The sequence below is a fragment of the Mya arenaria genome, chromosome 11 (genome assembly GCF_026914265.1).
Source record: "Mya arenaria isolate MELC-2E11 chromosome 11, ASM2691426v1".
In the NCBI taxonomy this organism is placed as follows: domain Eukaryota; kingdom Metazoa; phylum Mollusca; class Bivalvia; order Myida; family Myidae; genus Mya; species Mya arenaria.
In genome coordinates this window covers 29908004-29927055 of record NC_069132.1, presented here as the reverse complement: position 1 = coordinate 29927055, position 19052 = coordinate 29908004, and the positions used below count along the sequence as shown (strand labels likewise).

The 19052-nt window shown below is 36.1% G+C and overlaps 1 protein-coding gene across 2 annotated transcripts in view; it reads left to right on the top strand.

Moving 5' to 3' along the window:
• The first annotated feature begins 8484 nt into the window (after positions 1-8484).
• The window catches only part of LOC128209806 (protein trachealess-like), a 75247-nt gene continuing 64679 nt past the window's right edge, over positions 8485-19052 (top strand). Inside the window, exon 1 of one of the 2 annotated variants that reach the window (XM_052914024.1) lies at positions 8485-9158. In XM_052914024.1, the coding sequence (XP_052769984.1) occupies positions 9067-9158 (92 nt within the window). In that variant the 5' untranslated portion in view covers positions 8485-9066. The remainder of the gene's footprint in view (positions 9159-19052) is intronic. The other variant, XM_052914023.1, reaches the window with a different exon arrangement.

Here is a 19052-nt window from a genome sequence, read left to right as displayed (position 1 = left end):
TACCATTTTATTTCACCGCCTTCCTACCTTATACTACCTTTAGTTATAATTCGACTGTCTTCCTTCCTTATTATTTCACCGCCTTTCAACAATATAATTTCACCGCCTTCCTTCCTTAAAATATGACCGCCTTTCTACCTTATAATTTCACCGCCTTTCTGCTTTATAATTTGACCGCCTTTCTATCTTATAATTTCACCGCCTTTCTGCCTCATAATTTCACCGCATTCCTACCTTATAATTTGACCGCCTTTCTACCTTATAATTTCACCGCCTTCCTACCTCATAACTTGGCCGCCTTCCTACCTTATAATTTCACCGCCTTTCTGCTTTATAATTTGACCGCCTTTCTATCTTATAATTTCACAGCCTTTCTGCCTCATAATTCCACCGCCTTCCCACCTTATAATTTCACCGCCCTTCTACCTTATAATTTCACCGCCTTTCTGCTTTATAATTTGACCGCCTTTCTGCCTCATAATTTGACCGCCTTCCGATAATATCATTTGACCGCCTTCCTACCTTATAATTTGCCCGCTTCTTGCCATTTTATTTCACCGCCTTCCTACCTTAAACTACCTTTAGTTATAATTCGACTGTCTTCCTTCCTTATTATTTCACCGCCTTTCTACCATATAATTTCACCGCCTTCCTACCTCATAACTTGGCCGCCTTCCTACCTTATAATTTCACCGCCTTTCTGCTTTATAATTTGACCGCCTTTCTATCTTATAATTTGAAAGCCTTTCTGCCTCATAATTTGACCGCCTTCCTACCTATAATTTCACCGCCCTTCTACCTTTTAATTTCACCGCATTTCTGCTTTATAATTTGACCGCCTTTCTGCCTCATAATTTGACCGCCTTCCGATATTATCATTTGACCGCCTTCCTACCTTATAATTTGCCCGCCTCTTGCCATTTTATTTCACCGCCTTCCTACCTTACACTACCTTTAGTTATAATTCGACTGTCTTCCTACCTTATTATTTCACCGCCTTCCTTCCTTAAAATATGACCGCCTTTCTACCTTATAATTTCACCGCCTTTCTGCTTTATAATTTGACAGCCTTTCTGCCTCATAATTTGACAGCCTTCCTACCTATAATTTCACCGCCTTTCTGCCTTATAATTTGACCGCCCTTCTACCTTATAATCACACCGCCTTTCTACCTTATAATTTCACCGCCTTCATACCTAATCATTTCACCGCCTTTCTACCCAATCATTTCACCGCCTTCCTACCTTATAATTTCACCGTCTTCCAACCATAATCATTTCACCACCATTCTACCTAATCATTTCACCACCATTCTACCTTATAATTTCACCGCCTTTCTACCTTATAATTTCACCGCCTTTCTACCTAATCATTTCACCGAATTTTTACCTTATAATTTCACCGTCTTCCTTCCTTAAAATTTGACCGCCTTTCTACCTTATAATTACACCGCCTTTCTGCCTTATAATTTGACCGCCTTTCTATATTATAATTTCACAGCCTTTCTGCCTCATAATTCCACCGCCTTCCCACCTTATAATTTCACCGCCTTTCTACCTTATAATTTCACCGCCTTTCTACCTAATCATTTCACCACCTTCCTACCTTATAATTTCACCGTCTTCCAACCATAATCATATCACCACCATTCTACCTTATTATTTCACCGCCTTTTAACCAATCATTTGACCACCTTCCTGCCCTATTATTTCACCGCCGTACTACCTTATAATTTCACTGTCTTCTACCTAATCATTTGGCCGCCTTTCTACCTGAACACATTTGACCGCTTTTCTTCCTAATCATTTCACCGCCGTTCAAAATATATCAATAGTAAGTGGTAAAATAAGCTTATTTTTTGCGTCTTTATAATTACATAATTAAGAATTACTTTGTCTGAGAAACAGACCATACTGACATACAATCTTAAATGTTAATGCTGTATTGTTATTAAATGCTGCTCAATCAATTTGACTGATCATATTGCTATGTTATAGTTATTACTGTCTACTTTTTGAAAGTTGAAAGTATTTATATTTGCTATTATGTAAATTGAACGATAAATGACATTTCTGGGAAATGATGTTTTAATGTAAATGTCCCGACTTGTGTATGCAGAATTTACCATTTTTGTTCATTTATTAAACGAGTTGATTTTAAGGCCCACTATTGAAATACTTATATCACTTCCAAGTTACTTTCTGTGACAGTTTCGCAGATATATTATGTTATTATGAATTCCTGTTTCAGCTAACTATTATATTGTTGTTCTAATCCTTCTCCTGTTTTCCGTCCCCCTCTCCTCTCTTTTCTATGCTATTCCGAACCTGCTCCAACCGATTCCTCGCTCCTTCCTCTCCAACTCTCCTATCCACATCTCTCTTTTCTTCTTCAACGCCTTTATCCATCTCCTCTCCTCTTTGTCTACTGTTTTCTTCCGCTTCCTCTAATTCCCCATTTCCTCCTCGTCCTCTCCTCCTACAACTCACCTCCTCTTAATTATCCTCTCCCCCTCTCCATCTCCTCAACTCCTGCCCCTCCTCCCACTCTCCCCCTACTCCTGTTTTTCTTTTCCTCCTCATCCCCCTCAACTGCTTCATCTCGTTCTCTCCTCATCGAACTACCAACTGAACTCCCCCTTCTCGACCTCTTACTGACCCCCTCCTCGACCACGTCTCTCCTCCTATTTCTCCTTTCATCAGCCTCCTCCTTTTCTTTTTCCGTGGTCTTCTACTATACTTGTCCTCCTTCGTTTGTCTTCCACGCCTCCTCCTCATTTTCGTTTACCTCCTTTCCTCACCTCTCCTCATCTTTCTCCTCACCCTCCTCTGTTCATCACCCTCCTCTATTTCACCTCAACCACCTTCTTTTCCTCCAACCTTCCCTTTTCATTATTACAGGTCAACTATTTTCACATGTTTATCTTTTCTTAATGCAAAGGAAAGGTTCACACTCTAAGAGATATCTTTGGTATCGACACACATGCAATGAATAACAAGAACGGTCTCGATTTAGTGAAACTATTGATAGGCGGTTAGGGCATCACTTTCAAAAAATCAGTAGCACCCGCCAAATGTTAAGGGCAGTGATGATGATTTGGTTAATATTTAATAATATACATTATATAGTTATGTCCACATTTCTTTCACCATCTGTAATTGTTTGCTTATGCAGTTTATATTATTCTATTTAACAAAAAAAACTCTATTAAGATATATTCACTTATGCACCAGTCAATTGTAACCACGCCCCCCCCCCCCCCCAGGTCCGGGGGTATACCGGGGATAGCCGGGGAAATGGGCCGTGTTTTTACCTTTCAGGTGGCCCCGCAGTGCCGGGGAATGCGGTGGTTTTGTCTTCGCGCAAAATATAGCGGGGATTGGGCCTAACCTAAGATCCCTTGGGTGCGGGGCAATTGGCGGGGATTTTACCATCAGTTCATTCCCGCAGGGCGAGGAATTTAGCCGGGATTGGCTGGACCATAAGTCAAAGTCCCCGCTATTCCCCGGACCTGGGGGGGGGGGCGTGGTTACAATTGACTGGTGTATTATCCCGAAGGACCAGAAATACTATTGTGAACGAAGCCTGCGCATAACTTAACGCCAGCTGTATATAGAGCAATATGTAGTAATAAAAACAACGGTCTCCCATTGAAAAGAAACAGTACAAATAAGTGCAAACATGTCAACGCCCACAGTGTGAAACAAAACAAAGTTATGTCATCATCCTATCTAGTCTGGCGTTCCTTTCCCTAACACTTTAGTTTCTGTATGGAATATCAGTACGCCGGGAACCAGACAACATCTCATCAAACAACAACTAGGCCATCTCCGGCAAGTTTCGAGATAAACCTTGTGTTATTTTCGGTGTCAATTGGATAATGGCCGAGGTGTTCCAATTGATTTGGAATGTCAAATTAGCAACCTTCAATTGTTGCAAAACATTACTTCACACTCATAACAATACGCATGGTTCCATGCATATTAATTATACATTCTTAAGAAAAGTACTGAGGGATAGTTTATCTAAACGCCTGATTACATAGAAATTGACAAGCTTCTTGAAGCAGTTTAAATTAACTGCGCGGGAAAATGCTCCGTGTCGAAAAGTGTTTGTTCTTGAAACAAGAGGACTCGTTCTGAACACCCCAAAATTAAATTTAATCCCAGCATTTTTTGATAACGATATTTCAGTACGTAATTTTGTGGACCAGTCTAAAGCACTCGAGTGCCTTTAAGCGTCTATTGACTGAAAGGACCGCTAGAGGTTAAAGCCCCAATTAACAACAAACACGAGACACCCAACGACAAAAGGAAACACTAGACATACAACAAAAGACAAGAACAACCAAATACTAACAACGTCACAAGACAAGACACACGAGACATACAACGTCAAAAGACAACACAAGACATACAACGTCACAAGACAACAAACACGAGACTAACAACGTCACACACAACGCCACAAGACAACACGAGACATACAACGCCGAAAGACAACACGAGACATACAACGTCACAAGACAACAAACACGAGACTCACAACGTCACAAGTCAACAAACACCAAACAAGATGCATACAACGTCACAAGACAACAAACACGAGACTCCAAACGTCACAAGACAACAAACACGAGACACACAACATCAACAGACAACAAACACGAGACATACAACATGCACCAAACACGAGACACACATAACATCAACAGACAACAAACACGAGAAAAACAACGTCACCAGACAACACGATACATACAACGTCACAAGACAACAAACGCGATACAAACAACGTCAAAAGACAACAAACACGAGACATACAACGTCAAAAGACAACACGAGACAAACAACGTCACAAGACAACACGTGACTAACAACGTCACAAGACAACACGAGACATACAACGTCAAAAGACAACACGAGACATACAACGTCACAAGACAACAGAAGACATACAACGTCACAAGACAATACGAGACATACAGCGTCAAAAGACAACAAACACCAAACAGGATACATACAACGTCACAAGACAACAAACACGAGACTCCGAACGTCACAAGACAACAAACACGAAATAAACAACATCAACAGACAACACACACGAGAAAAAGCAACGTCACTAGACAACACGAGACATGCAACGTCACGAGACAACAAACACCAAACAAGATACATACAACGTCTTAAGACAACAAACACGAGACTCCAAACGTCACAAGACAACAAACACGAGACAAACAACATACAACAAACACGAGACACACAACATCAACATACAACAAACTGGAGAAAAAGCAACGTCACAAGACATCACGAGACATACAACGTCACAAGACAACAGACACGAGACATACAACGTCACAAGACAACAAACACGAGACTAACAACGTCACAAGACAACACGAGACATACAACAAACACGCGAAAAAACAACGTCACACGACAACAAAAACGAGATATACAACATTACAACATAACACAAGACAAACAACGTCGCAAGACAACAAACACGAGACTAACAACGTCAAAAGACAACAAACACGAGACATACAACGTCAAAAGACAACACGAGACAAACAACGTCACAAGACAACACGTGAATAACAATATCACAAGACAACACGAGACAAACAACGTCACAAGACAACACGAGACATACAACGTCACAAGACAACACGAGACATACAACGTCACAAGACTACAACACGAGACATACAACGTCATAAGACAACACGAGACATTCAGCGTCAAAAGACAACAAACACCAAACAAGATACATACAACGTCACAAGACAACAAACACCAAACAAAAGACATAAAATGTCACACGACAACAAACACCAAACAACAGACATGCAACCCCAACGACAACAAACACCAAATAAGAGACATAAAACGTCACACGACAACAAACACCAAACAAGAGACATACAACTTCACAAGGCAACAAACACGAATCAAGAGAATTAACTACAACTTCACACGACAACAAACACGACTCAAGAGGCATGCAACTTCACACGGCAACAAACATCAGCCAAGAGACTTATGCTCCAGTCAAATGTAACCATGCCCACCCCGACGAATAGCGGGGACTTTGACTTTCGGTCCAGCCAAGCCCGTTTAAAATCCCCGTCATCTGCGGGGACGAACAGCTTGTGAAACACCCGCTAAATGCCCCCGCACCCCAGGGATCCTAGGTTAGGCCCATTTCCCGCTATTTTTGGCGCGAAGACAAAACCACCGCATTCGCCCGGCACTGCGGGTCACTTGGAAGGTACAAACACGGCCCATTACCACAGCTGTCCCCGGTATACCCCCGGACCTGGAGGGGGGGGTTACAATTGACTGGTGCTTTACAACGTCGCACGACAACAAACACCAAACAAGAGACAAACAAGGTTACTCAACAACAAATGCATGACACACAACGTCACAAGATAACAAACAATAGACAAGAGACATACGTCGTCACAAGACAACAAACAATACACGTCCATCAAATATCGCTATTTGTAAATGTTCTTGGTACGGTCAGTGAAGGTCACTGGGTGTTTAAACCATTTAAGCGCTCAAAATCACACCTGCCCCATCAGTTATGTCCCTAAACAAGATCTCAGTATGTTTTTCCTCCGAGCTTGTTTCTGTAGATGCAACTGCATTATAAAACATTAATGAAAAACAACAACAACCAACTGGTTTACTTCTTTGTTCCTGTTCGCTAATTGCTGAAGGCAAAAATCCGTCAATGCGAATTATTTCCATAGCATATGAAATATGATTTTTTTTATTTGTTAATAATTTCTAATAATTGACCCAACAATTGTCGAACATTGAAGGGACATATCAAAGCTTAAATCTTTAAGCGCATTGATATAAATCATGATTAAAACAATACAAATCATTTGTTAATAGGTACATCTTCCTTTTGAAATTACGTTTTAACTGCATGGCGAAAAACATAATTGTGTCCTCTGATGACATTTTACAACAGTTTTATTTCTTTGACCAAACAACGAGATGTCAGCTATCAAGCGCCTTTTTAAGAAAATAATTTATGGAAATGAATATGACTAGGATGTTTCCTCATTGAACATTTTATTTTCATAGTTGTGTTGTATTTACAGTGTTCAAAGTGGTCACTGGCGTATCCCCACATAAGCACAATAGGGGCCAGACCTGCACATGATTTTTTTTTTAAATAAGGTGTGTGTGCGTGCGTGCGTGCGTGCGTGCGTGCGTGCGTGCGTGTGTTCTGGTGGGGGAGATTAAACGCTCCCTGCATTAAATCATTATCTACATTGGCACTCAATATTAGTCTTAATTTAATCGAAGAACGATACTCGGATATCTGACCTACGCTTTGAATGAAGTAAACAGGAGCGAATCCAGGATTTAACATTAGACGGAGTGTAATATTTAGGGGCGTACTTTTGGAAATTTATCTGGTTTAACGTGTTGGCATGGGGGTTTTGGGTACTCCCCCTTAAAAAATTAAAAACAAATCTGGTCCGAAACGGTGCATTTTTGGCGTATTTTATTTCTTATCCTCCTATGATAAAAAAGTGACATTGGACGATTTGGGGTTGCAAGATGTCCCCCCTAGACCCGCTAGTGGTAAATGCTGTATGACCTTAAGATTAAATAAAGCTAGATATGAAATTTCAACCCTGGGCATCAAGCCCCGACCGCCCACCACATACCACCACCCCCAGTAAACCGAGCCTACACATCAGTTCTGATCTAGTAACACTCCTGTGTTTGCTTTCGTATTGCTTAAATAATGTATTCATTTTACAACTTTAGGTTTAATCGCTGCTGGGTCTGCTTCTCAATATATTTAACTTAACAAATAAGACTGCAGCTATAAAACTACAGTTTAAAGTATATACTATCTAGTAGGCATTGTGGATGTAAAGATGTAAAGACTTGCGCTAAAGCTATCTATGAGTTCGTACATTCGGAGTGAAAAAATGATTTATAGGATACTTTAAATTGAAGACTTTAAAGTGAATTAATCTTTCCACCATACACCAATGCTAATTCATTGCATCTTCAATAGAGAATGTGTGCATCTTGTCTGAACGCTTTAAATGAGCATCCGCCAATCTTTTAATATAACTTTTAAATTCATTTTTAAAAATAAAATCGATCATTGAAAATGGTCCGCACATCTTTTCATGCAGTTTTTACGCTCCAATTTGAGATTAAAAATATAAATGAATGGGAATTTAATAAACAGAAGCACCAACGCAACGTATCTATAACTGTCGATATACATATGTCACGCAAAATATATTCAAATCCACAAAAGCAATGCCGTAGTTTTATACTAACTTTTTCTTAATGCATGTGAAAGCGCTACTCTTTTAATTTGTGAGTAATGTTTGAACGTTGCTCTGTAATCATACGCGGCGGTCTAGTACTAGAAGCCAGTTCTGGATTTTAAACGCCTCAAATACTCCAGCTTGCACTAAATCAATGTTTCGTTTATTTGGCATACCAATGCACGTCGCTTTTCTCCTTTCTGCTCCATAAATCACTGGTTCTTGATTTGGATAGGCAAGAACTTCCTATTTGATGGACCTCCGGATTGGTTCGTTATTGGGAAAAGGCGGGCAGATGAAATGGAACAATTCTTAGGTCACGTAAAGCAGATAATATGATCGACTGATTTGGAATTCAGCGCAAATCGCTCGTGTAAAACTCGTGAACATTTAGAACCGATGTTAAACCGAGCATCAAGAAGTTGTTTCTGTTTCCTAGGAATTGTATTACAAGTTAACGACGTTTATCTTATCTTAAAGAAGCGTTTGACACTATTGCACAAATAGTTGTCTGGTAATTAAGTTTAACAAGACTTGCCAAAATCGACGATTTATATCTTTTAGTGTTAACATTTGGCAGTAGGAATCTTACTTCAATACATGCCATGGAAACCGTCTGCAAAAATACCAACGTAGTTCTAGCGGTGTTCGGCAATGGTCAGACGAACTGACGTGAATACTACGACGCATATACTAGTTTTGTAAAACGTATAGAATCTACAGTTGGGTCAAGAATGAACGACCAGACCTATTTTCACTGGGATTTTTTCCGACCACAGATTCACAGCCCAACCTTTGCGGTTGGAGGACAATTTCTGGACATCAGGTAAGAACTTTCACAATGATCTGATTTCTTTGTCGACACATATCTGAAATGAACCTTTTTGTTTAAAGGTTTCATCCCACTTATTATTTGCTATATGCTTCGAGATTTTATTTGTATATAAGTTGTTAAGGGCATATTATTTACTCTTGTCGAAATAGTTTGATTTTTTTTCATACGTGTTTTTTATATATTTTTCAATATTTTATTCCTCGTGTAAAATGTTTTATGCATGTATTTCATATGCATGGTTAACCGATCGGGCGTATACGAAAACGGATAAGAATTTGGCAGTTTTATAGCTTATTGCAATAAACGGTTTTATTATAGTTAGATTATTCACCTTAGAACGATTCCAGATATTGCCTTGATCTATGATTGATGTTAAATTAATTATTTTTTCTCGGCCCTGCTATTTAAAGCTGTATGTGATTAATAAATGTGGCTTCGACGGTCAATGACATAACTTTATTTGAGATACATATTTACACAAAACTCATCTCGATATATTTTAAAATTGTCAAAATAAAACAAATTCTTCTAAAATCAACATAATTGCAGTCACCAATTTATTTTGAGAATATTCATTATTTCAAATCAACATTTCTGCTCTCAATATTTTAAAGTGATACTCTTATTAAAATCAATACATATACCTGTATAACAAACATACATTTTGACTGATAAACCTTTAACTTCTTACTAAAAAATGCATATATGGAAAATATTAATTACTGATAAAAAATATAGCAGAAAGCGCCAAAAATATTAAATGATTGGTGAATGCTAAAAGATTGACTGTGGTCTACTATAGTCTCATTATGTAGAAAATACCGTGTTTTATGCTCATTTCTTTCAAATTAAACACGGTATCCTTTATTAGAACCATTGTTTTTGACATTTCTTCATCCCTTTTGGAATATTAAAACAATATAAGTAATTGTGGTAATCTTATTTGGGAGTAAGAGTGCATCTTTAAACATATGAAATGTTCATTATCCTGGGGTTAGAAACAAGATGATACTTCAGTGATATGTTCAGATCTGCATAATCACTTGTCTATCTAACCACGAAATAAATTTAAAAAAAAAAATCAGAATAAATATGAAATATATGTTAATATCTTTTTATTTTATTTCAAGGTGATCATTTTTGTTAATTTAAATATATTTCGTCTGTAAGGTTTTGTCTTCAAGCATTTCAATGTATTTGTGTGGCGCTTGTTATATTGGAAGCTTAGTTTGTTTTAACCAGTTTTGATAACAAAATAAGTTAAAAACACATAACATAGCAAGTAGAAAAATAATCACGATAGTTGATATTTCAAATTGTAAGAATGACACATCAAGAAGTAATCCTTCATACATTTAAAGTACACATTTACAGAATTGAGAAGTATGCATCAATGCTTTCTAAATCTATCTTATGCCTGTATTATTAAAATGATAAACATGTGGGGTGAAATACCATAATTGACAATCATGTTGACATATCTGATTCATATTTCACAATAGAACACTTAAGAATAATAAACAAATATTAATAATTATTACATAGAATGGTGTTATCGAGACGCAAACCAAGAAATTAATATACATGTTTTTCTATATTTCTATAAAGCCGACTTTAAATTTTGTATCATATAATCATTACATTTTTTCTAAACTGATTAAGCAGCGACGATTTTTAGAGCACATAAAATGTCTCAAACACTTTAGGATTCGGACTATGGCTATTCCAACCCGGTACAGACGAATTAATTTAAGATATACTACTACAGAATATATTACTTGTGTTTCCTTGCTCGTTACAATTTTGAATTATTAAATATCCACCTGTAAAAGCCCTTAGATTTCAGCATAATATCATGATACAATAATTTATTTTATCTTCTTATTAACTCTCTTATATGTATATAGCCAAATAAGATAAAACGTAAATAAAGATTTAGACACTGAAATCAAGGTTTTACTCGTAAAAATGTTTGATGAAGCAAAATACAGCTTTATCCATGAAAAAATGATTTTTTTTCATGCGCCGATAGTAAATTTGATAAAAGTGAACCAATCATAGTTGGGAGTATTGGTCAGATATAATGAAAACAAGTTACAATAAAAGCTTGCCGGTGATTTATAGGATACTTCACTGTTTCAAACATTGTTCAAAACTAATTCACATCTTATATCATTTTCAGGCATATACTGAAAATAAAAGTTTATTTTAGTGTAAGATCAGAATATATTCCACCCCGTGAACACCAAATGTTATTACATGACTCGTGAAATAACGTATTCCACCCCGTGAACACCAAATGTTATTACATGACTCGTGAAATAACGTATTCCACCCCGTGAACACCAAATGTTATTACATGACTCGTGAAATAACGTATTCCACCCCGTGAACACCAAATGTTATTACATGACTCGTGAAATAACGTTTTTGATGCTCAATCTTTTTTTATTTTTTGTCATGGAAAGAGCAAATTTTTGAGTAAATATCTGCAAACCAATGATATAAGATTGCTGACAAAAGATCAGATCGCAGATTTTCCTATTTCCGTTCGAAAATGTTTAAACCGTTACTAACGGTTAAAGAAAAATGCATAAAACATCTTTAACTCAAATATCGAAATCTGCGATCTAATTTTTGTAAGCAGTCTTATTTAACTGGTTTACATGCATTTGCCAAAAAAATGGCTCGTTCCAAGACAAAAAAAATAAAAAAAGTTGTCAAAACGTTCAATTTGTGAGAGTTCAGCTTGAATTTACAATGATATATAATATATTTTAATGCGATGTTTGAAGCAGTTTGCACACTGTGAAATGAAATGAAATGTTGTATGTACACTGTGTCAAAGTTTTATTGTCTATTGTAATTCTATAATAGAATGGCCGCATATATCCTGTTTTGTACATATTATGTTTTAACTGAATTGAATACATAAATAAATATATATCAGTGCTTCGAATCCAATTCAAGCGTGCCTTTAAATGGTCTTGGTGGTAGAACATGTTTTTTTTTCTTTTTAAGTTTACTGTTTTGAATGTTTTTAAATAAATGTTTACTTTATATTGCAATAACTTGAATGTATTTCATTATCGTTTAAAAAACAGCACCAAACAAACCTATCACATGTAGAGACTATCATCATTACTGTAGTGGGAAACTGGGATCCGTGTCAATAATTATCTAATCGATCTTAGTCGTCAAAGTAGCTCGCTCATGGTTTGTAAAATGCACTCCTTTTTAATAACGAAAAAAAGTGTGGCAAATCATAAGGAGGTTAAAATTTGTTCAAAATTTAATATCGTCTATGAAGACCACAATTTTCATTAGCGTTAATAACGCGATTGAAAATTAATTACGGCTGTGGTGTTGCGTGATTGGTTGATTGACATTATCACGTGATGTTATCAATGTTTCGTTAAGCAGTCAACATATCCAATCTATTTATAAAGTACCGTTGGCCGGCTGTTTTATATTTTTTCTTGACTTTACCGGCGTGGTTTTGTACCCCATAAAAGTATTTTCTTATGCTATAACTGTATTTTTTTTCTGCAATTTCGACATCATACAGTAAAAATAATGATAAAATAATTATTTTCAAAATAAGAGCACGCGGCGCGCACCCCTACCCCCTAAAAAGTTTGATTACTTTTTATTTCAATATAGGAGAATAAAACTTAAACTACGCCTAAAATGTACAAATTTAGACTAAAAATTGTTAAAATTTCTTAAGGGAGTACCCAAACCCTCTGCCAACATTTTAAACCAAATAAATTTCGGTTCGAATGAAGGGGCGCACGTCAAACTCTTAAGCCCCCTCTACCGTCCAATCCTGGAACCGCCCCTGTGTATGTAAATGGACAGTGTTAAGATAAACATGCAGTTTGTAAAACATTAACAAGGTTTATTTATACTTTATTTTGTTTATATACTAGAAAAAATACCGTTGGTTAATAACTTATTTTGTATTCAATTTGTTCTCCATTATTGACCGTTACCGCCATCTTAACTCGCTATTTAACAGAAGAAAGGATACTGTAATAAGTTTTGCTTATTGTCCGTCTGTGTTTTCGAACAAATGATATGTAATATACTAAAGGGTTACTGTTTGTATTCGTCTCGAGTACGACATTCCGGATCAAAACGCAGAACTAATATATCTGTTATTTTATACAAAACTGGTTGTTAGGATACAAACAATCTTAATCTTTATGCATTTCAACTTTCGCGGGTGTTTAAAGGTCCGCCACTGCCACTCAGCCTGTACACAATCCCTGCGTCAGATTTTGCGTTGACAATGAGTCAGCCACTGAGGTTGTATTCTAATTAGAATCTCAATGATTTAGAAATGGTTCGTTCGCTTTGCTAACTCTCTCTCTCTCCCCCCACCCCTTCTAAATCATTAAGATTTCAATTCATGTCATCTAACTATAACATATCACATGATTTAAAACATGATTAAATAATAAATATTATTTTAAGGACGCACTATTTTGCCTCATGACGTCATCTTATAACATCGCGCAATAATACTTGTTATAACATGACGTCAGCAGAGTAAAATATGGCCGTATTTCACTGAAGTAAAAATAGGACGAACGTACTTTGCGATATGCTAATAAGGTCATACTAGTCCAATTTTATTGATGTAAGACTTGCGCAGAACATTTGATTTTAATATTCAAAACGAGTATTTTTTGCATTTTTAATCCACGAAGTTTTGCAAGAAAAATACCTAAAGCAATGCTTTATATGCGTTTTAGCACCATTACATAAATAGGGATTACTTTCTGCATTTTTATCATTGCCAAAGGAATTATCTATGTCATTTCGACACATAGATATCCCGAAATCTGTAATCTTATGTGCAGACGAGCATTGCGACGTCACCTTTGCACAGTATAAATTATGAAAATGAATGCATTTAAATAATTTTATTATATAGTAAAAATTTCGTACCGAATCTATTATAAGTTCCAACACCTTGTAGGTAGGTTAACTCATGTTGTGAATAGTAATCAGAAGAAAATAGCTTCATGGCAACAAATACGCATTAGGCAAGAGGTGAAGCAATGAAAATGCAAATAAAACGTTATTTTACTTGTAAATGACCTTTTTTGCATGTTTTTTTTCGGCGGTAAGTATTTAACCTCAGTTTTGACCTAGGTGTTGAACAAATAACCTTGGTTGTAGGCCATTCAAACATTGTATTTATTGAATAATGTCGAACAAACAAAAGCAAATGTAGCGTTTTGATTGGGTTATATATAAGTCGGTGAGCCCACGTGAGGCACTAAGAAGATGAAGCTTTGAATTTATTGTTCTGGGTACTTACTTCTAATTGCTTCCCTTATAGAATAACCCTTTTTTGTGAAAACACGCCAAATGGTTCATTTAAGTGCAAACTATTAAATTATTAAGCATTATATGTTTTCAGCTGTTTATCGTCTATTTAGTATTATAACCCCTTGCGAGCCTCGCGTAATTTCCCAGTGATGTGACGTGTGTGCACACCACGCGATAAATTGCGTCATAAATGCTATGTAGGAAGGCAATATTTGACTTCGAACGAAGACTTTAAACAAAGATAACTTTACTATTTCTTCACAATAATGAATGAAACAAAACAACGCCGGTTACAGTATGTTAAGGTCATACTACTTTCTAATACACTCTTCAAGACCGTGTTTACAAATGAATCGCGTTTATCTTTTTTAAATATATTTCTCTTTTAACTTGTACCACTATTTGTTAGAATGTTAACTCAACTGTTCTGCTATAAGTATTAGAACGCATGACAAACAACACTGCTTCTCCTCTCTGAAGATATAAATGCTACTTATTCAACAAATCAAAGCGCTTAAAGCGTTGAAAGAATTTCGTCCTGCTACGTTTAATGAGTATAGTCATGTATTTTTAAAATAAATATACCCTGTTTATTCCGTAACACTACGATTTATTGACATGTTGACACGTTATAAACACCTAGTGCACTCGTTAATAAAACATGCTGACAAAATTTCACGGAACACATTTCTTGCCAAATCAAATTAATCATATTAGCGGTATATTTATAAACATGTTAGGTTGAGTGAAAAATGGTAGACCAAAATGTTTACAATTAAGAATTAGAACTTAATCATTAATAATGAACATGTTGGCTCGATGTAGATATGAAAATTATCATCTTTCAATACATCATAAAACCATTATCGTACAGTGGAATGCACAATTTCTTGGCATCGACTTTCTACAATTGTTACATAAATGTTCAAAAAATACCAAAATAATTTTAAAAATCCATTTGTTCGAAAAGCGCATTTGAGAGTAAAAAAATGGCATCGTAATCCTCTGATCGTAGGACGTCTATAAATAACTTTAAATAGCAAAACAAATTTTAGCTCCTTCTTAATTCAATGTAACTTTGAGTGACCAACAAAACCCTTAAAAAGGGCAAAAATGTAGAAATCATACAATTAAAACAAAACCATCATCTTCAAGAGCAAGAATTATCCTAACATATATGTAGGAAGTAAGTTGATCTGTTGAAAGACTATTTCGTGAGAACTATTTAACCATATTTTCCCTATATAACTATATAAGCACTTTCGCTTCAGTGTATTTCTCCAAAGTTGGCAATGCGACTGTAGCCAAAATCTAAACATAGATATATACATGAATTTATTTTGATTCAGTACGCGTTCATTTTGAATCTATATGCGTATTCTGCGTTTTATATTGTTTCGAAACTCGTCGATATTAGAATAATTGCGTTTTCTATGAGTTTAATTTCGTAATTACGCAAAAACGCATTGTATTCGCACTATATTAACCGCATAACATATTATGAATAATCCTTACAGCGCTAATTTTAGCAATTTAGCTACATGTACTTATTATGAAAAACGCAGTCCGTAGCTACTGAAGCTATTGGTAACTAGGTAATTGAGATGTAAATGTAAATGTAAATAAGGTCGTTCAACTGACTGCTGTTCCAACGGCGCTGGGGGTGATACGCCCATACGCGCATTAATTTGTCATAAGTTTAAAATGTTATGTTGACCTGCCGATGGGAAATTCCGGGATACGGTTATAAATGTCGTTGACCTGACTGCTGTTCCAACAGCGCTGGGGTTGATAAACCATGCGCGCATTAATTTGTCAAAAGTGCAAAATGTTATGTCGATCTGCCGAAGGGATACGTTTATAAAGGTCTGCAGGCCTAGCGTTGATACATTATATGTTCTTGTTTGCAGTGAAGATGTTAATTGGAACATCAAAGTTTGTTCGCATTTAAATATTATTAGATGTTCATCTATACCTGAAGCACACTGTTTCCATTCGGAAATCCATTAACACAGAAAATGTACATGACAGTAATCGGAATGAACATAGTCCATGGCATTCATAAAAGAAAACATCGGATTTGATGCATGTTTGGACTAAATGTCAGTTTTTCCTCAGTCCGAGTAGGATAACTCTACGGAATGTAAGTTTTAAGTCATAGTTTCTTATTCTTCAGCTTTCCGCGCTTTAAAAACAACATTTACTATTTCTTAAAAAAGGTACAGTTGTGGGTTCGTGGTGGTGGTATTTTTTTTTATTTATTTATTTTTTTTGGAGGGGGGGGGGGGGTACCATTCAAAGTGCATGAGATTAAAAAAAATAAAAACAGCCGAGTTAGTTTAGTTGGCAGAACTGAACTTGTCTTCCAATCGTACTTGTTCGCGGCAGATCATGCTTCACATAGATAACAATATATGTACACAATACGCTTGACTTCATCGATTTAAAAGTCATAATGTCTTCGAGTAATTTGTTTTTCTTCAGTGTTTGTATACCACGTGATAAATTACGTCATATATGCTACGTCGGAAGGCAACTTTTTGCTTAAAATGAAGACTTAAAAAGATAACTTTTCGTTTACTTCACCATTTTAAATGAAACAAAGGGCAGTCTAAAGAGCCCCACCTTTGTTTTATCACCGAAGTTTGATAAGGTGATTAGTTTCATCAAACACTTCGACAAAACTGTTTCCAAAATAATGTTTTGACAGTGCTCCGTCAGACGGTCGTATTGTGAAAAGGTTTGTCGAAGTGTTTTAAGAAACTAAAATCTCAATCAACCTCTGATAAAAGACCGAAGGTGGGGTTTCGTAAGCGGCGTAGACTGCGCTTTGTTTCATTTAAAATAGTGAAGAAATGGTAAAGTAATATGTGTTTAAAGTCTCATTTCGAAGCAAAATATTGACTATTGACATAATATTTATGACGCAATTTATCACGTGGTATACACACACTGTTCTTTATAAACAAACATAAAACAGCTACTGATCGATACTCAATTGAACATATTCTTTTTTAAATAAAAGCCTATAAGAAATGAAACATAAAAAAACAGTGTTACTTAAGCTTTTCGGCAATTTAGGCCATACCCTGTCATATTTCCAATAACCCTTAACAAGATTACTATTTTGAACAATCATTTATCATTGTTCCAAGCGTTTTGGTCACTTTTTACAAATACTGAAACTGTTTAATATCTGTCTCCATAAAATGCAAACGAGTACCTCCAGATTTGATGTGTGTCACTCCAGTAGTCTTCAGTTTTGTTTAAAATATAAGATAAGATAAACATAAGCTATCTGTATGCAACCAAAGTAAAATTGAGTATAATTTAGGTCTTGCTCTCATTTTTATTACTTTGCAAAGCCGTTCTAGGTGGATTGAGTAGCTTGGAAGACTTCACAATCTTTCTTAATTTTTTAACCCCCCCCCCCCCCCCTTGCATGAATTGCCACCAGCGGAGTACATAGCGTGACACAGATACTCGAGCGCGTACTACTGAAAAAATAACGGACAAAAATAACAAACTTTTTAATTGCGAAATTTGATGTAAAAACCCAACCCTTAACCGGGTAAGGCACAGTGGTACCCACAACAGTCGAATTTAAGTAAAATGGATCATCTTTATTTTTTACATGTGATTTGTATAAAATATTAGCGTTTTTAAAGTACAAAAAAGTCATGAAATATACGCCAAATTGCACCTTCAAAAAACATTCCGGGGGAGGATGCCCCCGGACCCCAATACAAACAGGTCGCGAGTACATGCTTAATGTATCTAAGTACGCCCTTGGGCCCACTACAACAATTAAATGCCATTAAAAATTTTATTCATGCGCCAGGTTGAAACAATAAAATCACAATGAGAGAACTAGAGCATGAACATTACTGGAGCCATTGACCTTTCTTTGCACATGGAATTGTCAATACTGCGTACATGCTTTTGTCTAAATATATTAGATATAAGTTTAGACTTGTATTTTAATTAACAAACAAGCAATACACTTGGAGGCTGCACTTTATAGCTGCACACTCACAGATTTACCGTTTTTATTAACGGTTTAAGAAAAATGCATAAAACATCACTTTTGGAGCGGAAATATCAAAATCTGCGATCTCATCTTTTGTCATCATTCTTTTATCTCTGGTTTGCACATATTTACGCAAAAATTGCTAGTTCAGAGACAGAAAAATGTAAAAACGTTCAATCTGTGAGAGTGCAGCTTTAATTAACTAGTTTTGCTTTCTGGTGTTTAGTTCAATGTATTATATGCCTCTGTGAATACTTGCGTTGAACTTATGGGATTTTATTATATTTTTCAATGTTTAATTTTCACACGACAATGATGATGATGATGACACTAATGCTATGCCAAAACCTAACACATTTTCTTCAAACAAAAACAAGCAAATTCAGTAAAACAATGATCGTGCCTGGGAATGATTTTGGTGCTAGAGGCGTTGACAGTATAGCATCTTCTGTGCCAGGCAATGATCTCGGTGCTAGAGGGCCCTGACAGTATAGCACCTTCCGTGCCAGGCA